Genomic DNA, 27231 nt, shown 5'->3' with positions numbered 1-27231 from the left:
CGCTCAAAAAAGTACAAATGAAGAGAAGGCGAAAGACGGCTAGATGTCTGCGATGTGCGGCTTTCTTCTTCCTCTCGCGATAGCTTCGCTGGTTCCTGCATCCCTGTTCTCCATTCCTTTCATAACTTCCTCAGTCCTCTATAGCAAGTTAGGGATAAGAGAGAATTGAAGGGCGTAGGAGAAGAAGAGTGCTCGATTTCTCTCTATTTCTATGTTACGGATTCTGTCGTGCAGACGGTGCAGTCTTGTTGTTCTGTGTTGATTCCTTCAGCAATGCGGAAACCAACTTGTTCTTGGTATGATTTCTCGCATCCTGTATGTATTCTTTCTTTTGTACTTGATTTAGTTTTTTTCCTATGCATTGAGTTATGTGGAAGGGAATATTGTTGAGAAAGTCATCTTAATCTGCTAGTTGAGACGGTGAAGGTTTTCTATTGGTGGGTAGGAGGGTGAAAGAGGTGTGATTTTGATCTGTGATAGTGGGGTGCCATGAAACCAAAAAAAAAAAAGAAAAAAAAAAAAGAAAAAAGACTTGAAGAGTGAAATGATAGGACTGAATTTTTTTACGAAGGTGGCACTTTAGAGGATTAATTGGGGAGGGGTGTCGAGTGGAGGTAGTAATTGGGAAGGTTATCTGATTGTCGTCTTTTTTCTTTTATCTGGATTGCGGGAATCAGTTTGTATGTCGAGATGGAATTTTTTGTTCCAAGCGCCGCTTTACTAATATGATTGAGGTTTCTTTTTTATGGTAACATTGACTAGAATTCTGTAAACGCATGGGTGTGAAGTTTTTGTTTTGTTTCTTGAATGCTTGTGTTTCCTTATTTGGTATTGTTTATGGAAGTATGCCTGGAAGTCTTGATTGAAGTGACAACTTTGTCTGTTTCCGGACTTGTTGAGCATATCCAAATTGAATATGTTTGCAAGTTTGAATTACCGGTTTCCTTTCTTTATATACATGGCTACGTTTTGATGCATTCTTCTCCACATTCAACCTTTATCTTCGTAGAAAATTGTTGTTCTCCCTTAAACAGTAATAAATTAAATATCATATATATCATTATGTCAAACTTTATATAAACCATAGGTAATCTCCATGTGTCCCTTTTAAAAAATATTAGGTTATTCGTTTTATGTAAGGTAAGGTCATGGGCGCAGATGAATCTCACGGGATCATATAAATTGTGTACCCATATTTGTTTATTTGTTGTACTTAATTTATGTTAGGTTAATTGTAACAAGCAAAATGTATGATGATTAGAAATTCAATACAACAAATGCACAAACATGAGCACAAAAAAATTATATGATTTGGTGAGATTCACGTGAATCCACGACCTCACTTAAATCAAATAATTCACTAAAGTTTTAAAAGGGGCATATGAGAATTATCTATATTTTATATAAAGTTGGAGATAAGAATGTATATGCTATTTTATTTATGTCACTGATTAAGAGAGAACACAACCATTTGTTGCAAAGATGATAGTTGAATGTGAGAAGATGTCAAAATATACAAATCTATTTTGAGAATGAGGTTGCACATGGAAGATAAGATGTTATTACTCCTACTATATCATCTTCCCTTCCCTACTACAAGAGTTTCTTCTAACTATGGTTGAAAGCTTTTTTTTTTTTGATAAATTTAAAACTAACAACACCTCAATCTTCCTGAAGAACCAGAACATCTCTCTCCTGCAATCACTCAAAAAGCTATTCCCTTTGTTCCTCTGTTGGAAGCCTCTCTGATACGGCAGGAGCAGCAGGGGTCCTCACCAAGCGGACCCGGGAGTCATTGGACCGCCCGATCTAACAAACTTCGGCTCAGGTGGGGCAGGCGGACAGAGAGGGGAAGTCGGTTGAGGAGGTGGGGCCCAATTGAGATTTAAAATATTATGCTAGGAGGGAATAAATTAGGAAATCCTTTCCTAATTAATTTTCAGATAGAGGAGGGAAACACATTAGGAAGGAGGCTGATTTAGGAGGTAAGGAGGAAACTTATTTAATTCTAAAGTTAGGGTTTATTTTATTCTTATACATAATTTTATTTTGAGTGTTGTAGTTCTCTTGTGTGAGGGATCCTAGCGGCATCTAGGATTTGAGAGAGAAGGTTTTTCTCTCGAAACATGACCATTGTATCTTGCTTTGTTCGTATTTGGTTTTCTACCAATAAAAATCTAATTTTGTGTTGAATCTCTTATCATATTTTGCTGTTTTGGAAGGTGAAGAGGAGTAGGGGGATCTGCAGGAGGTTGGTGCTAACACTCTAAAGCATACAGATAGTAGAAGATTTTCTTACCTTGGATTTTTGGAGCACTGATGTGAACCTAAGGATGAATTTGTTGCAGATGATCGGGGAGATGAAGGTGGATTGGAAATCTTTGACTATGGAGATCCAGGTGGAGGGGAAGAGGGTGGTGCTGCGAGGAGATGCCAGCTTGTGTAGAACCATGGTTTCACTCAAAATCATGGTTAAGGATCGAGGAGCAGTGCTGAGTACTCTGCGGAGCTTCAGAGCTTGAAGGAGGTCTGAGATTCAAAGTCGATCGAGGTCCTCGAGTGTGTACATTTGCTTTTGCAGTAGTTTTCTGTGATTTTTTAGCAGCCTATCAGATTATCGCCACTCAGGGAGCACGACCATGCCATTACCTTGAAAAAGGGAGCTTTTCCTATCACTGTCCGACCATATTAATATCTGTAGATTCAGAAGGATGAGATGGAGAGGATCATCTGAGAGATGTTTGAGGCGGTGATTATCAGGCCTAGTGTGAGCCCTTTTTTCAGCACAATTTATTTGTGAGAAAGGATGACAGTTGGAGGTTTTACGTGGATTATTGGGTCCTAACCAAGAAAACTGTGCTAGACAGGTTTCCTATTCATTATTGATGAGCTGTTTAGGTGGTCATCTTCTCAAAGATTGACTTGAAGTTGGGATACCACTAGATTAGAATGAAGTTGGGGGATGTGCACAAGACAACCTTTGTGACGCACAAGACAACCTTTGTGACTTATGAGAGTTACTATAAGTTTTTTGTGATGCCTTTTGGCCTTACCAACACTTCAACCACATTTCAGTCCCTTATGAACCGGGTTTTTCAACCCTACTTTAGGAAATTCGTTTTAATATTTTTTGATGACATCCTGATATACAGTCATACGGAGGCAAAGCATGTGGGTCACCTGAGGACTATATTGGAGATTTTGAGGGAGCACCAGTGATGTAATCTAGGATTATCATTTTATATTTTATATTTTATTATGTTTTGGATGTTATGTAATTTTGGATTATGTTTTTTTTATGTGCCCTATGATAAAAATCAACCCATGATCATGTTTGGGTTTGGTGCTCTTAAGTATCTTCTCTCCTTTGGTTTTCCACTCAAGTTGAATTTATTTACTTGCTTTCTTGTTGGCTAATTGGGCATTTAATCTCGGACTATTTTTTCTCTTAATTGGCTTGATTGGCCCATGTCTCCTCATGACTGGTTTTCCATGCAGAATTCGGTTACTACTGCCGCTAGTTTCCAATGTAAATTATGGGAATTCCTACTGGCTAGTTGCCCTAGTAGTTTCAATTTTCCCTGGGCAGAGTTCCTACTGGTGGCTGATCATTTTCCCTCCTTGCTATTTCCTAGACTAATGCTTTATCTTCTCCAAAAGTGGTTGTCTTGATTTGGCTATTTGGGGTGGCACATTTATAGGGGCATTTGGACTTTTTCTCCTATAAATATAGCTAATTTCCTGCTGGAAAAGTGAGTTGTTGGCTGAAATCTAATCCAAACATGAGGGTTTTCTTCTTAGCTTGTGAGCTATCTTCGTCCTACACCTATTTCTACTTCCCGATCTGTTATCTATTTATTCTTTCCACGGTTACCCTTCCACTTGTATCTTTCTTCTCTAAAATATTGTGAGTGTAAGGTGTTGTTGAGTACATTTATTAATATTTGTCGGAGGAGTGACGGCTTGAGCTGGATCAAGATTTTCACCATTGGCTTGATTTTTTCTTTGAGCACCATTCTCTAATTTTTAGATTTGCATATGAGGCTACCTTTCTAGGTTGTTCTGAGGGTATTTTATTTTATGTTTTAGTTTGTTTCTTTTAAGGTTTCCTGATCATTTACTTATATATGTTTACTATAAAGTTTTATTCTGTTGGTGTTGGTTTATGCTTTATTAGAAGGAAGTATCTAGTTGCATTCATAATGTTCTCCTATTTGGCTATGGAAGTTGGGTTTCATCAACCAGCTGTATGGAAATTTGAAAAAATGTTCTTTTGCACAGGCACAGATGGAGTACCTATGACAGAATAGAGCAGAGGTAGCAGCAGACCAATCCAACTTTGAGGCTATGTTAGATTGGCCTACCGAAGAACCTGAAGGAGCCGAGAGGGTTCTTAGGTCTCATCGGGTACTACCTGAATTTTGTGCGAGAGTATGGCACGATAGCATGGACACTAACGGAGCAGCTGAAGGACAATTTCAATCGAGGGGAAGTAACAACACATGCCTTCGATTAGTTGAAGAAAGTCATGACCAACATGCCAATATTAGCACTCCTTGACTTAAGTAGACCATTTTTGGTGGAGACTGATGCATCAGGGTACACACTAAGGGCAATACTCATGCAGGATCATTGAGCTATTACCTATTTCAACGAGGTGCTCATGACCAGGGTGAGGCTCAAGTCTGAATACGAGTGAAGAGTTGATGGCAATTGTCTAAGCCATTCAAAAGTGGCGACCCTATTTATTAGGGCAATACTTTATTGTCAGGATAAACCAGAGGAGACTGAAGTTTTTACTGGAGCAAAGAATGGTAATAGAGGAGCATCAGAGGTGATTATCTAAGTTACTTGGATATGATTTTGTGGTCTAATATCAAAAGATTGGAGAACAAGTCCGAGGATGCACTATCAATAAAGACGGACGAAGTCATATGGGAGCCATACGAGATGGTCATGAGATAGATCCCATCCTTTCATCTTGAGGACAAGGTGTGTCTTTGGGGGGGGAGTATTGATATGACCTTGTGGGGCCCAGGAGATCTATTATTCATTATATAAGGAGGAGGAATTAAGGGGGAACTAATTATGAAATATTTATTTAGAGAAAGAGAGTTGATTTGATTGGGATGAAATTATGAAAGTTATTTAGGGAAAGAGGGCTGATTTGATTGTGAGGAAATTTGAAAATGTTTATTTAGGGAAAGATGGCTGATTTGGTTGAGAGGGAATTATGAAAGATTTATTTAGGAAAAGAAAGATAGTTGATTTGAATTTAGATTTGGGAGGGAAGTAGGAAGGTTTATATTAGGATTTATTGGGTGGTTTTATTTTCATTATGTGATTGTATTTGTTGTACTTTTTCTTTAAAGTTGTTCATAGCGGCACTTAGGGTTTGTGGGAGAGCCACTCTATCTCTTGAATAGTAGATCAATTATATCTTTCATTATTTGTTGAAGAGATAATAAAAAATGAGCCCTAATATTTGGTTCATGCATTTTTCTTCTTATCTACTTGCTATTTTTTACTTCGAAGACACATCACATTCTTTCCATGCAAGTCTCTTGAACTATGCAATATATTTTGAATTATGTGAAGTCATATATTTGATTGCAGGTGCTTAATTTTTTATCTAGTTTCATTCTCCACTAGGCTTGTACACTTCACTAAAGTTGAGAACATGTTAGATTTAATTGTCAACATAAACCTATACCTTCATATGTTATCAACTATGAAGGTGATAAAAAATATAATGGCCTTGTTGGAAGTAATGAGGGATAACTCCTATATTTTTGTGTGTACTGGCTTTAACCTTTTGGTTTTTAATTCTTTCATAGCCATGTAGAAATTGATCTACCTTAATTTTCTTATGATTATCACATGAGATTGTTTCAATAGATTTTTAACTTGATATTTTACTTTCGATATTGAGAATCTTCAAGCCATTCTGGCTCATATGCCTTGCCTTTGATGCCGTAGATTTGATTCCACCTCCGCATTGGCAGTGGCTCCTATTATTTTTTATAAAATTAATGTTGGGACCATCTATCTTGTTGTTTGGGTAATCTCCAAGGACTAATATTGAGTGTTATGACATTTTTCTGCTAGTAGTTGTGCGATGGAGATCAAGTTTCTCCTCGAGCTAGTGACATGCTTGACTTCGTTCAGTTTTCGAGTATTTCCATTTGTTGTCTTAGTTATTAAATTTCTAATGCTTACAATATTCAATGGCTCATCATCAATAAGGAACTTTTTCCATTATTGTCCGTGCAATTCTTTTTTATTTTGCCCTTGTTTGAAAAAGAATGAAAACAAAAGTAGTTGAATCCAATATTCATGTTTCCATTGGACTGCTTGTATTGAATATCAGGGCATTTTGAATGTCTTCCAACATTGCATTCATTATCTAATTCTTTGGCTTTCGGCCTTGCTTATGTTCCTTCATGCGGCCTATTATATATGGCTAGGCTTGCCATAGTACTAGCATTACTTGGGCGATTTTGAGACTTACTTTTATTGTAATTTTACTATTGGTTTTTTCCATAAGATTTTGATCCGCTTCTACATTCATTGTTGCTCTTGTTTTGAGACATTCTCATATTGCCAATATTTAAAACAAAAGATAATATACTTTCACTTTTATTTCTTGTTTGATATCCTTACTAATGATGAGATCTCTGACATCACCAAGCTGCATGGCAGATGATTCGTAGGAATTATTGATGTTTGTTATAATGCTGCCTTATCTCTCAAGCAGTGATGAGAGTAAGCATAAGGCATTATTCTCATTGTTGAACTTGATGTTCATGGCGTTCAAATGTCTCGTGATTGAATCGAACTCATTGATTGATCGAGATGGCTAAATCTCCTTTTTAACATCTTGAGATTAAAATTTTTACTAAATATATATACCTTATTGTGTGGGATTCATGTGGCTTGTAGCATCATGTAGGGTCGACTCTAAGGACGAATGCATATATTTTTTAGTGAAATTTCATGAATAATTTTTATAATACTTAACAGTCTTTTGCATGTAAATAAACAATGAAGTTATTTCTAAATAGAGTTCTCTTTGATCAAGAGGGAGACTTGAATGTTTTTGGTAGTGCTATCTCCTTGCACAATTGAAAGGCTTGATATGGTGACATTTTTCTTTCTTCTCTTGATTTGTGGGATTCTTACATTAATATTTGGGTTGCATGCGTGATTGATATTATTTAAATTTTATACAATTTGAATTTTTACAAGTGCCTGGTTTTTTTATTAGTTATATGATTTTTTATTGTTCTAAATTTCTATTTTTTTTTTTGTAGAAAACCGTTGATTTTATCATCTTCATTGATTCTTGTCATTTTTTAATTTTCATTGAAAATTACCAAATAGTTGTTAAAATTAAGAATTTTTCATATGCGAGTTTGTGTTTGCATGATTTTATTCATTTTATTCTAAATCTGCATTAGCAAAATCTTGACCCCAAGACACTTCATCACCCTATGTTCTTAAAATTAAAGAAACTTTATCTAGGCATGGAGCATTGGGATTAAAATTCATGAAAATGAATGCATAAAGTGTTGCTTCCAGCCCCCCCCCCCAACTGCCATCCCTTGCCTGCATTCTTTGTTTTTACTCTAATGTGCTCACCATGTCGGTGAATCCTTAATGGCCTCATAAGGGCACACAACATAAATCAATATTTTTTTAACGACTTCTCTTATCGCTATATTTCTAATAATCCAGTTGCTCGAGTGAAGTAGTAGCACTGATGCGTTCACTTGCAACTACATCTAAACCTTCCGAAATACCATGGTTTTTTCTTAACGTTTCATGGCATGAAATAATTGCCATTATATCTGTATCTACTTGCTACAGATCCATCATGTTTTGGGGTGAAATATACATTTATTGTCGATTTGCAGTTTATGCCATTTTTGATAAGCCATAAAATGCCATTGTTTTGAGCAGTGGCTTGACATGGTACATGTAGAATGCTGTCAGTTTCTTGTCATTAAAGATATAGGCACCAATATTTAAATGTTGCATTAGCTGAAGCTTCTAATTTACTTGATTTATTGGAGAACATGCTATGTAATTGGCATGCATTTAGATTTCTAATCGCAATAGTATGCTGTTAGTTGCTTGTCATTAAAGATATCGGCACCAATATTTAAATGTTGCGTTATGTGAAGCTTCTAAATTACTTTGATTTATTGGAGGGCGTGTTATGTAATCGGCATGTATTTAGACTTCTAATCGCAATAGTTTTGTTATATCTAGAATGCTACATTCATGCATGCTGCATGAATGTCTATGCGGCAGATTTCTCTATTCCTTTTTTTTTTTGGAGAAAACCCATAAAATGGGACCTACGCGTTAAGTAAAAGCAAATTACAAGCCCTTAATGAATCAACAAACCCCTAAAAATACATCATTGGAGGCAAAACCTATGGGTCGTTGATCCAATCTATAATAAGATAAAGCAGAAGAAAGAGAACCAAGAACGAAAAGCCAAATACAACAAAATAAACCAAAAAAGCCATCCAAGAACCAAGGCAGCCAAGGAGGAAATCAAGAGAGCATCCACCTGAGCAAGACAACCAGATAAACATTAGCAGAACCATGCTCAGTAGAGGATCAACAAGGTCATACTGCAAAACAAATCCACACAACTACCTAGAACCAAAGAAATAATACAAATTGCAAAGAAGATCAGAGAAGATGAAAAGAGCAACCACACCAAAAGACCTCCAACCCAACTCGCCAAATAGCAAACCCCAACATAATCCCCATAACCAAAAGACAACACCACCTTACAATTAAGAAGCCAAACCAACAAACATCCGGGCACAGCCAAAAGAGACCAAACAACCAAAGCACCAACAAGAAAAAGAACTACTTCCTTTTCGACTTCCCTCTACGATGTTTGCCACCCCTCAGAGCAAAAGTTTTCTCAACAATACGATTAACTTTTAATTGGAACATTGATTGAGGAAAATCCTCTTCCGGCCCTTCCTCCTCATCACAAGGTGAGGAGAGGGACTCCTCCAGCTTGCCATTATTATTCACACAATCACTCGCCGTCTGAATTGCTAATTGAGCTCTCAATACCTCATTTGAAATTAAAGAAACAAGGACATCATCAAAAAGTTTATTCAATGGTTCCAACAAAGTCATAGGATATTCCACACAAGCAGCAGCCAAACTCGAAGAATCCATAATATCCCTAAACACAATAGGCACATGAGATAACACACCCTTCAAAGGGCTCAGGGCATCACTTCCCCCAGAAGCAACATCCACATGATCAGTAGGTGAAGAAATAGGACTAGCAATAATATTAACCATGATTATTAGCACCACTAATCTTATTAACACCCTCTCTGAAATCACAAGATGGAGCCAAAGCCGAAAATTCCTCCACAGCCTTACAAGGAGGAACATAAGAGTTTATTTGCAAATCTAAGCAATTACCCTCAAATTTACCACTCAGAACAACCACTTGTACACTAGAAGAAGGCACAACCCCCATAACAGTGTCCACCAAAACACCCGAAACAACAGGAGCAACAACTAAATAGCCTTCAGCTACAACATGAAAAGAAACGCCATCACAATCCACCCCCACCTGAGCATTTTCCATCCGACCATCCAACTCAATAACTACCACCCCAGGATTATTAGCAACACCAGAGTCACCCTCCAAATCCCCGAAAGTCTGCTCACCATGCAGAGAGGGGGAAGGAATTTCCAAATTATCAACAACAACAAAATCATCATGACCATCTGAAGCTACCATATTCACAATAGCCATAGTATTGCCAGTAGTATTCTCAACCACGATTAGAAGTAATAATAGAAATATAAATTGAGACAGCATACTAGGTGCAACATTCACCCCTAATATGCCCAATGCATTTACAATCTATACAAAAGGAGGGAAATTCCTCCATTTCAACCTTCTGAATATACCCTAAATTTTTCAGGACCTAGCCAGATTTTATCAGAATACTTCTTGGTAATGTCAAGCTCCACTAACACACGTGCAAGTGACGGACGAGAGCCAACACAAGTGACATTGTCAATTTTTAAAGGGCGACCAAACATAAAACTCAAAGCATGAAGGATCCATAGAGAATACATATGAGGTCTTATATTAGGGAAAGAAACCCATAAGGGAATAATAGGGGACTAAACACCAATGTCAAGAGAAGGGGACCATTTGGTTAATTTCATGGAACAATTGCTCACAAAATATGATCTATGACAAAACACTCTGCTATAATCCAAATCATTTTTCAACTTAACCAGCACATGCGACGGGTCAAGCAAAATAACAAAAAAATTAGCATTAAGCTTGTGGTTAAAGAAAAACTTGTGTATAGAGTCCAAACTAGGATGACGAGCAGAAGAAAACCCACCAACGCGAATTGAAACAGAGCAGCCAACTCTTGAATCTCGGCTTCCGAAATCCATAAAGAAGGGATACGGAACAAAGACTTTTTCAGCTCAGGAAAAGCACCATGATCTGACAAAGCAGCAAGGGCCTCCACGAAAGAACGCGATTTGAAAGACCCCTCCAAAAAATCGGGATCAACAAGTCGATTCACCGCCATTCCGGCCACGTACGGCTGGAGGTGGACGAATCGAACAAGCCTAACAAAACACTAAAACTACAACAATAAAAAAGAAGAGGGCAAGAGACTTCCCTGACCGCAGGCGGGTCTAGCGAATGAGGCTTATTATCCTTTTTAATCCTTAAAATTATTGTTATATGCTAGCTAGAACAGTCATAGGGAGAGAGAGCACTTATCGGAGATTTCTCCATTCCTCAGCCTACCTGAATGCTGTTGGCAAATAAATTTAATTGTATTATTTTTGGAAGTTGACGAGTACCATGGGGTGACGAAGTGTAATATGGTGATTATAAGAGTCAAATCACGCATATATCTTAGATATGTAAAGATTATGATGGGGACATCAGAGCATGTAAAGTTTATCAGAGGTATGGTCGCCGATCTACGACCACAATTGTGCTGATCTATTTTTGAGTCCTCATAAGTATTTATTTTATCTATTTGCTTTATATATTTGTTTTAGTTATTTTCCCTTTTTACCCCTTAAGGGGTTGTCATGTGTAAGCCCAAAGGGCCAAGTCGTCTTTTATTTTCCCGTTCAATGTATGAGGCTATATATAGCCAGCCCCCTTATGTTTCTTTTGAGATTAATGAATGATTGATAAAAAAAATTCTGCATATTTAGTTAAGCGAGCTTGAGAGGTTTTGGGAGAGAAATCCCTTGGAGAGGAAAGAGGATCACCCATCAACCTTGGAAGAGTCCGGGTTCGTGGCTAATTTATTCGTATTTCTTTTCTTCCTTCTTCCTCCCTTCCCTTTCCATCCCACGGTTCACCTAACCCAAACCGTCGGCTCTCCAAAACCCCCACCGTTGGCTGCATCCCCACCCCACCACCGGCCAAACCCCCCCTTCCCCCACTCCACCTAGCCGCCGGCCTCCTAAAATGGTTCCCCTTGATTGGGTGACCCCCTTAATCCCACCACCCCACCTAACCCTAACCCAAGCCTAACCTAGCCGCTAGCCCCTCCTTTTTTTCCTTGCTTCCAAACTACAATTCCCTCCTTATTACTTTCCTATTTCATATTTTCTCTTTTGGAAGGTGACAATTTCAATCATTCAAAATTAAATTTAAATTTGAAACGTTTCCTAAAATAGAATCCTATTTTAGGAAAGTTTCCAAACTCAAATCCAAATTTTAATTTGAATTAGATTAGAATTTAATCCTATGTCCTAATTAGAGAATCCTATTTAAGAAAATAATAAACCTTGCTTAATTCCCCCATATTCCCCCCTATGCTGCCAGCCTCCTAATGGTCCCCTATGGAATTACTTTCCAAACATCAAGCTCCTCTCTTGTAAATAATTCAAAACCTCTCCTCTCTCTCTTACCCACCCCCACCCTTTGCCTAATCACACATAAATCCTTTCCAAGTTAAAGGATTAATTAGGGAAGTGAGTGCTTGATTTCTCTCCACCTTCTTTCTCTAAAATCTGAACCTATTTTCTCCCCCAAACTCCTCCTTTGTCCGGCCACCCTCTTTTCTAGTTGAATCTTTGAGAGAAACTTCTTTCTCTCAAGAGGAATCATTAAAGGAAGCAAAGGACGTCATCTCCAACACTTCAACCCTATGGAATCGATGTATGGCCGATCCCGATCTTGACTCCGGCTTCGTTTACAACGAGCAAGGATTCGTCGACATCCTCCAATGAACTTTCTTCGACGTCAACCCGGAATTCTGCCGAGTATTACTTGGATTGCATCATCTTCACCTTGTCCGAAGCAATCGAAGAGCAACGTGCCAACGTTCAGTGGCAAATCACCTCTGTCCCATGACGAGGGTGAACCTTTCCTCCTATTCAATTTTCTCCTAATCCTCTTTTCTTGTACAAGGAGTCGTGCAAAGCTATCTACCAATGCTTAGTAAACGTAGGATTTGAGTTTTGATTTTCTATGCTTTCTAATCTCTTTGTTAACCTAGAGATTCTATTGAACATCTACTTAATTTGCATCGGTTGAAATTCTAATTGCTTTGGTGATTCTAGCTTTTAACATGTGATTTGGTTTAAGTAGAGTCACCTCTCTCTTATTTTCTATTATCGTTTATTGGCTAACGTTTTAAATTCTTATTGCTCTTATTCCAAAACGTGCAAGTTCTTATCGCGTTCATTTAAATCATACTTAGTCCTGCATCAGATTACTCACACATCAAACGATTTATGTGCGTACAACGTGTCAAATTCAAATTTCAAATAAGTCAGTTAGAAAAATGGGCTATAAGTGGGTGGTAAAGCTGCATTGGGACTTACATAACGGTGATTTCATGCAATGGAAGACAATTTATAAAAGCATTTTAACCTGATTAACTCTTTATTCTTTATCCCTTTTATGTATTACCATTTTTTACAATCATCGTTTATTTGTGTCACCTATTCCAATTTTGAGAATTGGGCAAGTTAAAGGGATTCTAAGATCTTTAAGTTTTAGAGGCTCATAAGCTGTTATGGAGGCACGCACTGTACCAAAAAGACAAACTGCCTTCATGAATCACAAGTCTCGTTACATGATTCTTGGAAGAAAGAAGAATGTTGTTATATTTTATATGAATTGATAAATGATTAGGCATTTGTGAAGAGATCGTGGAGAGAGACACCACCTATAATAAAGCATGGGATATTCCAATGTACTCCGATATGCTTCTTGATTGAATCAAGAATGATAGGACACCTTTTGAGTAGGTGATGACTCCTAGAAGAAGAAGAGGAAAATGAGAAGAAGAGGGACAGAGAAAACAAAATTTCATTTCCATATCTTCAATTACAGTAAGGGGGGTTTATTTATAAGCTTGTACAAGTGAAAAGAAAGAGGGCTAGTTGTCTAAAATAATAATAAAATAAAAATAACCCTGACGTTATAGGTTTATTTCTTATAAAATCATGAGTTGGTTCAATCGTTAGATTGCTTTCTATATTGGATGTATACTATAAACTTTGAATTGTTGTCTTGGGTTTGTTCTTCTGATTTGTGGATCCAATCTTCTCATTATTTTTGTATTGTATTTGCTTCCAGAGTAATGCATTGGTGCTTAAATCTCCCGTCCCATAAAAACTAACTTTATCCTTATGCTTAAGGGATGGAAAAGAAGAGGCGTAAGCTGAAAGTTTCTCCCAAGTGACGTCATCTGATGCAGAAAGTGTCCATTGCAATAGCATCTGTTTAAGAGGTTGTCTGATAGGAAATACTTGTATGCACAAGCAAACCTAACCAAGATCAAGCACCACAAAAGGGAAAACTGCTGTTCACAGCAGTAAAACAGCCAGAAACAGTGGAAAACAGAGAAAATCTGAGAGAGAACTTGTAGGAAAACCAATAGAGCAATTGTATTTCACTAGTAGATTCAAGAAAACAAGCAAATATACAATTTCCTTCAATTTGAGAGGAAGGAATAACTCTCCAAATCTCCAGCAACGCCAAGAGCCCAAAGCAAGAAAATCATATATCTCAAAAATACATTCAAATTCCAGATGATCCTCTCTCCCTCCTATTCCCCCTAATTAACATGAATGGAGAATTAACACTTACCTAATCTACCTTTACATTCAAATCTTTCCCCCCAAAATTTGCATTAAGCCCAGCATGGGCCCACCCAAAGTTCCGCCCTCCCTGTTGTGTTCTCCGCCGGGTGTAGACCTAGACCGGTCCAGCCGGCCCCTCCTGGGCCGGCTTTGTAACATTGTCTGTGTATTTTTATAACGCAGGTAGTATGGCATGAGGTAAGCCTAGTAGTTGATTGTTATGGTTAAGAGAGGAATACGTATAATGGTAGTGGGAGGGTGCCAAAAAAAAGGTTTGAAGATAGAGATATGGAAGACTGGATGAATCTTACTTTTTGGAGGAAGAGTTAGTTGATATGTCACTGGACTGACAATTGATTGAACATGAAAGGGGCCTAAATAATGTTTGGCTAGTTTGGAGTGGGTACAATTAACTACAAAATTTTTGCAAAATGTTGTAATTTAATCAAAATTCAATCACCTACTGACAATTTTAAATAATGTCGATGAACATTAGCCACCATTAATTTCATTCTATATTGGGCTTGATGCATGTTAGTGCGGAGGGTTTGTAAAAGAGTTTGGCGGATGGTTAGTAATGAATCTAGGGTATGAATGTTTGATGTGGTGGTAACATATGAAGATATTGAAGGAGATAAACATCCATAGAGGGCTTGATATGGAGACATCTTAATGACTTTGTGAAAAGAAGTATTATAAGAGTTCGGGCTAACATAGGAAGGTATTGTTGGAATTATAGGCATGAATGTATTGTTCCAAACATCTATTTAGGATTTCGGTTTGGCCATTTGTTTGTGGATGATAAGTAGTGCTATAGTGATGTGTCGCACCACTTGGATTAAAGATATGGCGTCAAAATTTACTGTAAAAAATACTATCCCTATCTGAGACAATTGATTTGGGAAATCGTGGAAACAGACAACTATATTTGCAAAGAGAGTGATAATTTGGAAGGTTGAATATGTGGTGGGAAAGGGACCAAAATGGACGTATTTGGAAGATGATCGATAACAACCAAAATGATAGTGTAACCTTTAGAATTGGATAGACCTGTTATGAAATCCATGGACACATCCTCCCAAACTTGATAAGGTACTAGAAGAGAAGAGAGTAGGCTAGTAGGTGCCTTGTTCGAGGATTTGCTTTCTTGACAAATGCGACGCCGACGAACAACTTCAACAACTTTATGTAAGCCTTGCTCATAAAAATTTGCAGTGAGGCGTTTGATGGTTTTAGCGTACCACTATGACCTGCAAGAGGTATTGAATGAAATTTAGTAATTAAAGCGTTTTTAAGATAAAATTTTTTATTATTGTAAATGTGATTTTTATAATATAAAATGTTGTCCTTGATATGATAATCTGTCATGGATAGTTCTTTTTTGCCAATTGTGATGTAATTTGAAGTATATTTGGGGATGTGAGAGATTCTTGGTTTAACTGTTGCAAAAAAAGAAAAAGTTGTAATTAAAGAAAACAATAAAGCAAGAGAAGACGTAGATAACTCCCTGGCATCAGGTATACAATACAAGGAGTTGGTGTCAATATTAGATTTCCTTGGCTTATATTCAATGATGAAGTTGAAACCTAAAAGCTTATGAAGGTAATATTGCTGATCGAAGGTTTGTTAAATTTGATTATATAGTTCCCTGAAGCTTTTATGGTCGGTTCGAATGATAAATTGATTACCTAAGAGATATTGAAGCCATTTTTAAATAAGTGGAGGATTGAGACGATCATAGGCCCAATTTCTTCTAAAATGACAATTTTGTGATTGTTTTGCAATAAAACAATACCAATAACAATGTTAGAGGCATCCCTTTCTAATACAAAGGGTTTAGTGAAATCAGGTAGAGCTAAAACAGGGGCAAAAGTCATGGCCAATTTTAAATTTTGGAAATCAGTGGAGATAGTTGTGTCCCATTTAAAAGCATCTTTTTAAGAAGATTGGCTAATGGTGCATCAATGGAGGCATAGTTGGAAATAAAATGAAGGTAGTAGCTAATTAACCCCAAAAATGATCTTAAATGTTATAAGGAAGATGGAATAGGCCAGTTAAGCATGGCTTTAATTTTCTTTGGATCAGATTTAATATTACCAGCGATGATAAGGTGGCCGAGATTCAATTGAAGTTTGGAAAAACTAACATTTTGTTAGTTTTAAGAAGAGATGATTATCTTGTAGGCATTGAAAAACCAATTGGAGATGATCCACATAAAGAGAGGGCAGAACTACATATGAGAATATCATCAAAAAATTATGATGAACTTGCGAAGATAAGAACAAAAAATTTGATTCATTAAAGCCTGAAAAGTAGATGGTGCATTTGTAAGGCCAAAAGATATTACTAAGAATTCAAAATGGATGTAATGTGTGCGGAAAACTATTTTATGAATGTCTTTTGGGTGCATTCAAACTTGATGATACCTAGAACGGAGGTCAAGTTTAGAAAAGAAGGTTGCACCATGTAATTCGCTAATAACTCATCTACTGTAGGGATTAAAAATTTATCTTTAATAGTTAGATAATTAAGTGCGTGATAATCAACACAGAAAAGCTAAGTGTCATCATGTTTCTTAACCAATAGAACATGATTGGAGAAGGGACTATTGACTTGACTATGACGAATAATGTTTGATTGTAACATTTTTTTAACTACTTGTTCCATTGCATCTTTTTGAAAGTGAGGATATCAGTAAGGACTAAGGATAAATATTGATTGGTTTGGAAGGTGGAGGAAGATTTATATGGTGATCAATAGAATGTGGTAGTGGTAGGCCTTGTGGTTGGTCAAATAAATGTTTAAATTGTAGCGATTAGGTAAAATCTTAGTGATGGATGTTAAGTGTTTTGTAAAGAGTTTTGGAAGGTTGATTATCATTAAACAGAATATGAGAATGAAGATAAAAATTTGTATCGATGGAGAATGCTATATCAAAGCATGAAATTGATGCACAAATATGGGATCGACAATTAATTGTGTTCCCCATGAAGAATGATGTTTCAGTTTTGATCAGTAAATTGAATGGTGAGATCCCAGTAATTATGTAAAATTGAACCTAATGATTGAAGCCATTGCATACCTAAGACAATATTACACCCATCTATAGAGAGAATGAATAAATCTAAAATGACTGGATACCCTTATATGTTTATTGAAATTGGGGATTATTTTGAATTGCAAAGAAGTAAATTGCCATTGCCAACTAAAATGTCAAATTGTTTAATTTGTTTGGGGTGAAGGCCAAGTGGGTGAAAAATGTTATCTTGAATAAAGTTATGAATGCTACCACTAAACTCAGTTTATTACACTATATATCTTCATAATATATCTTCATTCGATTTTTGTGAGGTATATACCTCCACAATTTATTGCACTATATATCTTCATAATATAAAACGTACCTCACAAAAATCTTTTCTTTGAAATGAACTTTTACTTCCTTCAATGTTGAATCGAAGTTTACGTTACTTGGATTTTCCCTATTGACAATAATATTTTACTTCTCAAATTAGAGAAATGACAATATAAATATTCTATCTAAGCTGAACAACAAACTGATAATTTGCACTTACTATTTCCTCCACCGTTAGAATTAGAAGAAACTCCAAAATCCCCAAATTCTTTCTCTTTTTCCTTCATCTTTTCTTCCTTTGCCTTTAGAGAAGACATTCCCCGTTGTTTATATGAAATATCGCAGAAGAATTTATACAAAAAATATAAATAATCGACAAAAAAAAAAAAACATTCCTTCTTATTTCTCTCATTCACAGCATCTATCAAATTTTGCTTCTTTGGCGAAGGTGAATGAAGACGAGGGAGTTATTCTTCGCGAGGAGTTCTTTTTCGCTCTTCTACGCGTTCTCAGGCTTAAATCCACGAATTGAACCCTTCGGGAGCACTTATGCATGAGTTCGGCCTGGCCGGCTTCGCCGGTTCACTATTTGTTCGATTGGACCTGTACTCATGCGGGTTATTAATTAGAACTGGCCGGTTCAATTGAACTGGCTGAACCGGCTTTTACACAGATGGTTGGCCTTTTGGCATGGAGGGGTGGGTAGGTTTGTTTGGGATGAGAGGTGGGAATGATTTTTGCCAATGGGAAGAAGGAAGTGTAAAAAATCTTGAAATTTGGATTCGTGGCGGCAAGCTAAATCCATGTCATCTAAAAGAGTAATGAGTTTGGCTAATCGAAGTTCTATACACAATTCTTGTTTGAGATCATAAATGAAATAACTCATAAGAGTAGATTCATAATGATTTGGAATTTTAAATGCAAGATTTTCAAGAGCTTTTGGTACTCAAGAACAAATACTTTTTGAGTTAATTTAGATAAATTGCCATGTAAATCTTCATAGGAGGATATGCGAAATCATTGTTGTAATAATATCATGAAATAAGGCCAAGGAGTTTGGCCTTTCATATGAATCCATTTATACCATACAGCCGCAGACCCTTCAAGATGAAATGAAGCAATTCTTACATGGTGGTACTCTGGAATACTATGAAAATTGAAATATTTTTGCATTTTAAAGATCCAGGTTTTCACATTGGATCTATTAAAATGAGGAAGTTCGATTTTCATTTTTTTAAGAAAAGGTAAATTCATATTGGCAGACGAGTATTCAGAACATAGAAATCGGGCGTCAAATCCAAGAACCTAGATGGATGTGGTGGCTCTTGATGGGAAGATGGTGGACGATCCAAGCAGAGGCTGTCGAGGCATTTGTCGACGGAGTCCATGAATACTTGAAATTGTTGCAATGTTGTGCCAATGGAGGCAAATTGAGCATCCGCTTGTTGTAGGGATTTTTGAATTTCTGAAAATTGTGAATTGGGAGTGGATTGCATGGTCTATATCGCTTCTGCCAAATCTACATTCTTCATCTTGAAGGAAAGATTTGGGTATGTGGACTGTTGAAGTGAAGATTTACTTCTTGAAATAAATTCCTTCTTGATGGAACTTGAGAGAAAATCCAAGAAAAGAAAGCTTGGTTTCATGGAGGCCTTGAATGCTTAATGGAATGGTCGAGCTTGTTGTGCTGGTTCCTGTGGACAAAAAATGCAAATCAGTTGGCTAAACGGTGGCCAGAGCTTTTTGCGGCAATCCAGTAAGCTGATGTGGTTGAGGGTGTTCAGTATGTGAAGACGACGGAAGGAAAGAACCCAATCAACAAGCAATCGTCAAAGCAGATGGATGGAAGGGGTTTCTTGTGGCTGCGGTTGAAGGCTGACCCGAGGAGTGTAAGAAGAACATCAGGTTGATGTTGTTGCTATTGGAGAGGGATGAGTTCTATACAATCCCATGAACAAGGCTGATGAAGAATCACGAAGAATTGGAAATGTTCTTGAATTGAATGTCTTTTTGAAGGAGAGGAGACTCTATAATTGAGAGAGAATAAAACTATAGAGGAAGTGGTTGTGGGCATGGAGAGGTTGGTGATAGGTTTGAGGATGAGGAAACAATAACAACGATGAGAGAAGCCAATCCATGATGAAGACAATGAATAAGCAAACCCATTGAACAGTTCACGACATGGCAAGAGGAGAGAGGGGGAATTGTTTAGGAAATTTTTAATTACAATTGAGATAGAATTAATTAGGGAAAAAAATTAATTTGAATTTCAAATCTAAGAAGAAATTATTTAGGGAAAGCCTGGTGGAATTAATATTTATTATGTAAGGAGGAATAAGGGGGAATTATTTAAGAAATTTTTAATTATAATTGGGAAGAAATTAATTAGGCAAATAGATCAATTTGAATTCAAATTTGAGAGAGAATTATTTAGGGAAAGGGTGCTAATTTGGGAGGAAAATTGGGAACCTATTTAAGGCTAACTATGGAGAGATTTCAGATTATGCTCGATTTTATTAGAATTAGTTTTGTTTAGGTTAAGTGGGCTCTAGCCGATGGCTAGGGATTTGGGAGAGTCGGATCTTCCTCTCCAATTGAAGATCCAACTATGTATTGTATTTTTCTTCTTAGTTCTTTCAATTAAAAGAGCTATTATGTGTTTTTCTACCTAAATTTCTTGTGCCGATCTCTAGTTTTACTGAAATTGTATCCATTTCCTATCTGGTTGATACATCATAAAGAGAACTCCAAAATTAACATGGCATGATTTAACAAGCTTTTAGGCCGGTCCACTGGACTAGTCCAGCATGTTAATACGGGACCGGTTTACAGGAATAGGCAGACAATTCTCCGCCGACTGTACGCAGGAGCCGACTGCCCACTCTTCACAGAGCCAATTTGGAAGGATTTCTTAGGGAGTTAGGAGGGAAATTTGAATGTAGAGACTATTTAGAGATTTCCTTTTTGATTGTATGCATTAAAGTTTGTTTTCCTAGGGTTAGGGCATCTTGAATTTGATTGAAATTTGAGATATCTTAGATTTAGGTTTTTCTTTTGGGCTCTAGCGGCGTCTAGAGATTTGGGAGAGATAGATCCTCCTCTCGAATAGAGGATCAATTGGATCTTGCTATTTTCTGTTTCCCTTTCATCAAATAATACAAATTATCTACAATTTTTGTGGAGAAATCTCACTGTTTTTCGAAGATTAATAGGAAATACTTGAGATCTACAAGTGTTTCCTATCAATTTGGTATCAGAGCAATTTCTTGCTCTGAAATAGAAGTCTTCATCTCTGATTTCTGCTGTGTTTTCCCCTCTGATCTTGTTGTTTTTGCTGTTTGGGAGGCCAGATTCGCATCGAGCTTGTTGATCTTTGCTATTGGAGCCTAAATCTAGGTTCGCATGGCTGGAAGAAAGGTAGAAGTATTGGAATGGGAGATTAGACAAATGAAATATGAGATTTCATATCTCCAAACTCAAGTTTCATATATAAAAAAGATATCTCCACCATCCATGATAAGTTTGATATGAAATTTTTCATCTTGGAGGAGATGTTGAAGAAAGTGTTTGAGGGTCAAACCAAAATATTGCCGTTGGAGGTGAGGGAAGGCGCAGACAACCAAGGAAGTGGGGAATACTCTAAGCCGATCAGACGAATGGAAGATCAAGAGGTGGAGATTTTGGAGGGAATAAAAAAAATGCCTCCCCTAAGGCTTCCTTGGAAGGAGTCGGGTGAAGGGTACGTGGAGAAGAGTGAGGGGTGGGACATGAGTAGAGGGGTGTTGAATTTGAAAGGTGAGGACTTGATCTTGATCGAAGAGGTGTCGAATTTAAAAGGAGAGGGGTTGAATATGATCGAAGGAGTGCTGAATTTGAAGGGAGAAGGTGGGCTTGTGGTGAAAGGTTTTGGTGCGACCGTGCGAGCGAAGGAGAGATGATTGGCACGATTTGGGGGAATCACCCTCGTGGGGAATGGGAAATTTTAGAGGAAGCAGAGTCGACAAAGGAGATCTGAGAGTGAGGAAACTGAAGATGCCTATTTTTGAGGGAGAAGATTCACATGGGTGGATCTACATGATGAAAAGATACTTTACTTTCAACAGGCTGACGGAGGAAGAGAGGCCGACGGCAGTTGGCCTATGTTTGGAAGGGAAGGCTATGACTTGGTACTAGTGGAGGGACATGCGACGACCCATACGGAGTTGGAGGGAGTTCAAGGATTGTTTAGTAGAATGTTTCAGAACTGGCAGGGAGGAGACTTCTACGAGCAGTTCTTCACCTTGACATAGGATGATTCAATGATGGAATATCATGAGAGATTTGAGCACCTTGCTAATTGATTAGACCACCTTCCTGAGACAGCGCTAGAGGAAAATTTCATGAAGGGACTGATACTAGAGATTCGAGCAGTAATTAGAGTGATGAGACCTTGTGAATTGGGAGAGGCCATGGAGCTAGCTCAGTTGGTGGAGGATCAGAGGCACCTGAAGAAAGAGATGGGAGGCAGCAGCTCAGGAGGCTCGTACAAGATGACCACCACATTATTGGCATCTAAGAAGCCAACAACAACAACAACAACAACAACATCAAGCCTTTATCCCACTACGTGGGGTCGGCTACATGAATCCTTTTTCTCCATTGTGTCCTATTAAAAGTCAAATTCTCGTTTAAATCTAATAAAGAAAGGTCATTCCTAATATTTTCTAACCAAGTCTTTTTAGGTCTACCCCTACCTTTCTTAACATAAGTCAAATCTAATACCTCTACTCTCCTAACCGGGTCATCGCAAGGCCGCCGTTTTATGTGACCAAACCATCTAAGGCGACTTTCTCTAATCTTATCTTCTACTGGAGCTACTCCAACCTTTTCACGTATATGCTCATTTCGTATCCTATCTCTAAGGGTAAAGCCACTCATCCACCTGAGCATCCTCATCTCTGCCACACTTAACTTAGTATTATGCTTCTCTTTTAAAGGCCAACATTCGGCACCATAAAGCATTGCAGGCCTCACTACCATCTTATAGAATTTTCCCTTAAGTTTGAGGGGTACATTTCTATCACATAACAAGCCCGATGCATTCCTCCACTTCAACCATCCAACTTGAATTCTGCTGATAATATCCCCATCTATTTCACCATCACTCTGAACAATAGATCCAAGATATCTAAAACGTGTACTCTTATTAATGACTTGATCGCCCAAAGTCACAATCCCCTCACTAGGTCTATTACTACTAAAATTGCACTCCATATATTCCGTTTTAGATCTACTCAAGCGAAAACCTTTAGACTCTAAAGTTGACCTCCATAATTCAAGTTTACCTTCAACTCCCTCTCTAGTCTTATCAACAAGAAGAATATCATCAGCAAAAAGCATACACCAAGGTACATCCTCTTGCAAATGTCTAGTGAGAACATCCATGACTAAAGCAAAAAGATATGGGCTTAAGGCTGATCCTTGATGTAACCCAACCGAAATAGGGAAATACTTGGTCAATCCACCTTGTGTTTGAACACAAGTAATAGCTCCTGCATACATATCTTTAATGATTTGAATATAAGCATTATTGACTCCTTTCTTTTCAAGAACTCTCCATAGCACTTCTCTTGGAACTTTATCATATGCTTTTTCTAAATCAATAAATATCATATGTAGATCCTCCTTATTTTCTCTATATTTCTCCATCAAACTTCTTAATAAATGTATGGCTTCCATAGTCGACCTACCCGGCATGAATCCAAATTGATTTTGAGAAACATTAGTATCACTCCATAATCCATCTAAGAAGCCAACATCAGAAATTTTTTGGGGGACTTCAAAGGAAAAGACTACAGGAGGATGACTTAGGGACAGCATCAAGAAGCTCACAGAAATGGAATTACAAGAGAAGAGGACGAAGGGGATCTGTTTTAGATGTGATGAGAAGTGTACTCCGGGGCACAGGAGTAGCCAACTGCCCATTCTTCACAGAGCCAATTTGGAAGAATTTCTTAGGGAGTTAGGAGGAAAATTTGAATGCAGGGACTATATAGAGATTTCCTTTTTGATTGTATGCATTAAATAGTTTGTTTTCCTAGGGTTAGGGCATCTTAAATTTGGCTGAAATTTTAGCTCTTAGGTTTAGGTTTTCTTTTGGGCTTTAGCGGCGTCTAGAGATTTGGGAGAGAGATCCTCCTCTCGAATAGAGGATCAATTGTATCTTTCTATTTTCCATTTTCCTTTCATCAAATAATACAAATTATCTACTGTTTTCGTGAATTTGTGTGGAGAAATCTCGTTGTTTTCCGAAGATGTTTCCTTGTAGATCTCAAGTATTTCCTATCACAAGCCTACACCATAGGAGAGGAGAGAGGATTTTATTCACTTAAAAATAGAAGACAAAAATAATATTGTACAAAAAGAAAGACACTCACTAGCACTTCCCAAAATACACCCTCCTTCCATTAAAAAAATAAAGGCCCAATCTCTTAGAATAAATCAGAGAAAATAATTCAAAGGAGACGATGAAAAAAAAAAAAAACATTAAATTAAGACGAGAGATGCAAACTTTAAAAGTTCCACAAAAGTGTACATTTACATCTCTCTATGAATTTGACTCGAATTTTGTCCTAATTGTACTTTTGGTCATTGAGAAGGTACTTCGTCATCCTTCTCTTTCTTTCACCATCCCTCTCTACTTCTCCCTCTTCACTTAAAAACCAAGTCTCAACCACTTCGTATACTCTCCATTTGTCCAACTCTTCCCACGCCAAGCTTCCAACCTCATCCACATGGAAATCCTTTAGATATGCTTATTTATAGGACTGAAAAGGAGGTGATTTTAAACTCATTCCATTATCTACTTTTAACTTTTAAGTTTTCCAGAAATTATATAAAAATTTTAAATTAGATTTTATCCTTCAAAATAAATAATTTGTTATTATCCCAACAAACGTCTTGACTAACTTATTGAGTTATAATCTACTTTTAAATTTGCAAGGCTGTAGTCTAATGCACTATTTATTTGCGCGAACTTAAAGCCCTACTTGTTAGACAACCTTTTTAGGAGCAGTTGGTAGCTCTACTTGAGGTACTATAAGTCTGTAAACAAGAGTTTACTTCATTCACTATTGCTAGTAGGGCATAAGGTACCACAAATTTGTCGAAGGGATGGTGCAATTAACTTCTTGTTTGTAGTGGGATAAGTAAAGGTAAGCAAATGGGTGATAAAACAGTTACAAAAGTCGAGTTGAATATCAGAAATGATAATATTAAGATGAACATGTGACAAAATTAATTGGATAGATTTAGAATCAAAAGGATTGTAGAAGTGTAGCATCTTTGAAAATAAGTTAATGGAAAATAAATTTAATTGATTTCTGCATGTACAAAAGAGGGTGAAAATACACAAATAAAATGGTTGAATAAATTTTATGCAAAAGGACTAGGGGAAAAAGAGGTATACCAAAAATAATATAGATAAAACTTGTGTGCAAAAAGATTTGCATGATATAAATTTAACACCTTAAATAACATTAAATGTCAGTAAGTGGAGAATGAGGTTCACATAGCCAATTTCAATTAGTTTGGATAAGGCTAAGTAAACGGTCCATTTTCTATTGTTATGGATAAACAGTTTATCTGCATAGCTATACACCTAGATTTAGTCCAAACTAGTCTTAAACAGGTTCAACTATTTATTTTTCTACTCTAGCATCAATTTTGAAAAAGTTCTTGCTTTCTCTTTGCAGTTCTGAGGCTATCCAATTGACCCTTTCGTATATCTCTGAATAGCTATGCAATATGTTAGACCTCTTCATATGGAGGAATCCAGCGTAGCTCAGAAATATACTTTTGGTGATCAGAACACAAGTGACGTTACAGTTCTCCTAAAGAACTGGGAAGACAGGCAAGAAGTTTTATATTGTCACTCAACCATTTTGGTAAAAAAAAGCAAGTTCTTTGCAGAGCAGCTTTCCAATGATCATGCTACAAGAACAAAAAATGATTCTGCAATCTGCATTCAAGTTCCTTGCCAGGGTTCTCAGTATGACCACTATGTTAAGCTTTTGAAACTCCTATATGTCTCTGATGATTTAGTTCTGGAATCTTGGGATTCTGTGAGGACTGCTCTTGGTGTTCTCCAAGCTTCTCTTACTCTTCACTGTAACTCCATCATTGAGAGCTGCGTACAGTACCTGGAAGCTGTGCCATGGGATGAAAAGGAGGAGGAAGAGTTACTAAAGGTTGTTCCCACACTTGGCCCTGTAGCTACTCCCATCCTGGCCCGAATCCAGCCTGTTGATTTGAATGCTACGAAGAATATTTTCATCTCTGCCATACACTTCGCAACATCTATTGAAAGATCTTTTCCTCCATTCACCGAAGAACTAAAAACTTCTGCCCAGGAGCAAGTGGAATACATGCTACTGGAAGATGAAGACACTCCTTTGGTAACAGTGGATGAGGATGTGATATCTGAGGCGAGGACTGGCCTCGGCAACATATTCGCAACATTTGAGACTGAGCTGAGTGCAAGCCCATTGGACTTCGAGCAGTCACCAGAGGCAGCAGAACAGAGAGTTTTGCAAAGCCTCTCAGACTTAGAGTGGATGTGCGGGGTTCTTTCCAAGATGGAAATGTTAAAGGATTTTGTCACAGGTTGGGCTGAAATCTCTGATAAAATATTGGCTGTAGTTCAAGACGAGAAGTACAGCTTGGGCTTTTGGGCAGTCAAGGTAAAGGTGATTGAGGTTGTTAGCAAAGCCCTTGATGCAATTGGATATGGCAGTGTGGTGCTTCCAGCTCCATCCAGGGTTCATTTCCTCACAACATGGCTTCCTTATTTGAGAAAGATGAAGCCTTTATTAGATTTGAAGAGTGATAGTGATGAATCCTTTGCATATAAGTTGGATGTTGATCTGTGCCAAAATATTGAGGGTGCAATTATATCTCTAATTCTGGCACTACCATCTGATGACCAGGCGGATATATTTGGAGATTGGTTGCAGAGGACTGAACGGCTAAAATTTCCTGACTTGAGCGAGGCATTTGAGGTATGGTGTTATCGAACCAAAACTGCAAAGAGAAGGCTATTGGTAGGCTTGAATGGAGTGGGAAATTCCACTGTGAGCCTCTTATGAAGTGTGCTCAATCATAATTTGGCTAAAATTTTAGTAGCTACTTAATCTGATCACCCTATATTGTGATGAAGATAGATTAATATTATTGTCTCAAAAACAACGATTTTAACTTTGAAGATGGTTTTTGTTCATTTGGAAATCTATTGTAGTGCAATCATTTTTCTTTTTGTATGAGAACTGGAGATATTGATCATAATCGAGCTTGCTGTTTGCAATTATTTTGTCTGTCTTTTAGGTTCTTTGATAATTGTGATGCTCGCCATTGCCAGGTTTACTGTAATGCCGGTTTTCCTCATTTTTTCCCGTACAAATCAAGTGTAACAATTTTGTATTTGACAATGCAGATACCTGTATTGAAAGATTTTGTATTTCTTAATGGGGGTAGAAAAGCAGGAAGAAGCAAAACATTTAGGGGCTGTTTGATTCTAGATAACAGTTTTTTCTAGGTAGAAATGATATTTAAATGGCATTGTAATATATCAGTTGTAATTTATTTGGTTTAGTGTAGGCTTCGTTTGGGACGGCTTTCTTGCTACTTCTAAAATCAGTTTTTTTAGTAAAAAATTAAAAATTTTGTACTAAAAAGCAGTTTTAAGAAGCAGTAAG

At 37.3% G+C, this 27231-nt stretch overlaps 1 protein-coding gene across 6 annotated transcripts; it reads left to right on the top strand.

The window, feature by feature from the left end:
• Positions 1–26843, top strand: LOC110094701 (BTB/POZ domain-containing protein At3g05675). Of its 6 annotated transcripts, XM_028693230.1 has the most exons (3): positions 2–296; positions 4282–4672; positions 25234–26843. In XM_028693230.1, exon 3 carries the CDS (start codon positions 25279–25281, stop codon positions 26623–26625), a length of 1347 nt encoding a protein of 448 aa, XP_028549063.1. In that variant the 5' UTR covers positions 2–296; positions 4282–4672; positions 25234–25278; the 3' UTR covers positions 26626–26843. The 6 variants fall into 6 exon arrangements, with proteins under 6 accessions (XP_028549067.1, XP_028549063.1, XP_020675656.1 ...); XM_028693234.1 differs by lacking the exon at positions 4282–4672 and having other exon boundaries at positions 1–296; positions 25277–26843; XM_020819997.2 differs by lacking the exon at positions 4282–4672.
• Positions 26844–27231: the final 388 nt, after the last annotated feature.

This window comes from Dendrobium catenatum, unplaced genomic scaffold, assembly GCF_001605985.2.
Source record: "Dendrobium catenatum unplaced genomic scaffold, ASM160598v2 fragScaff_scaffold_243, whole genome shotgun sequence".
NCBI classification, from domain to species: Eukaryota; Viridiplantae; Streptophyta; class Magnoliopsida; order Asparagales; family Orchidaceae; genus Dendrobium; species Dendrobium catenatum.
This window is presented reverse-complemented; position numbering and strand designations above follow the sequence as displayed.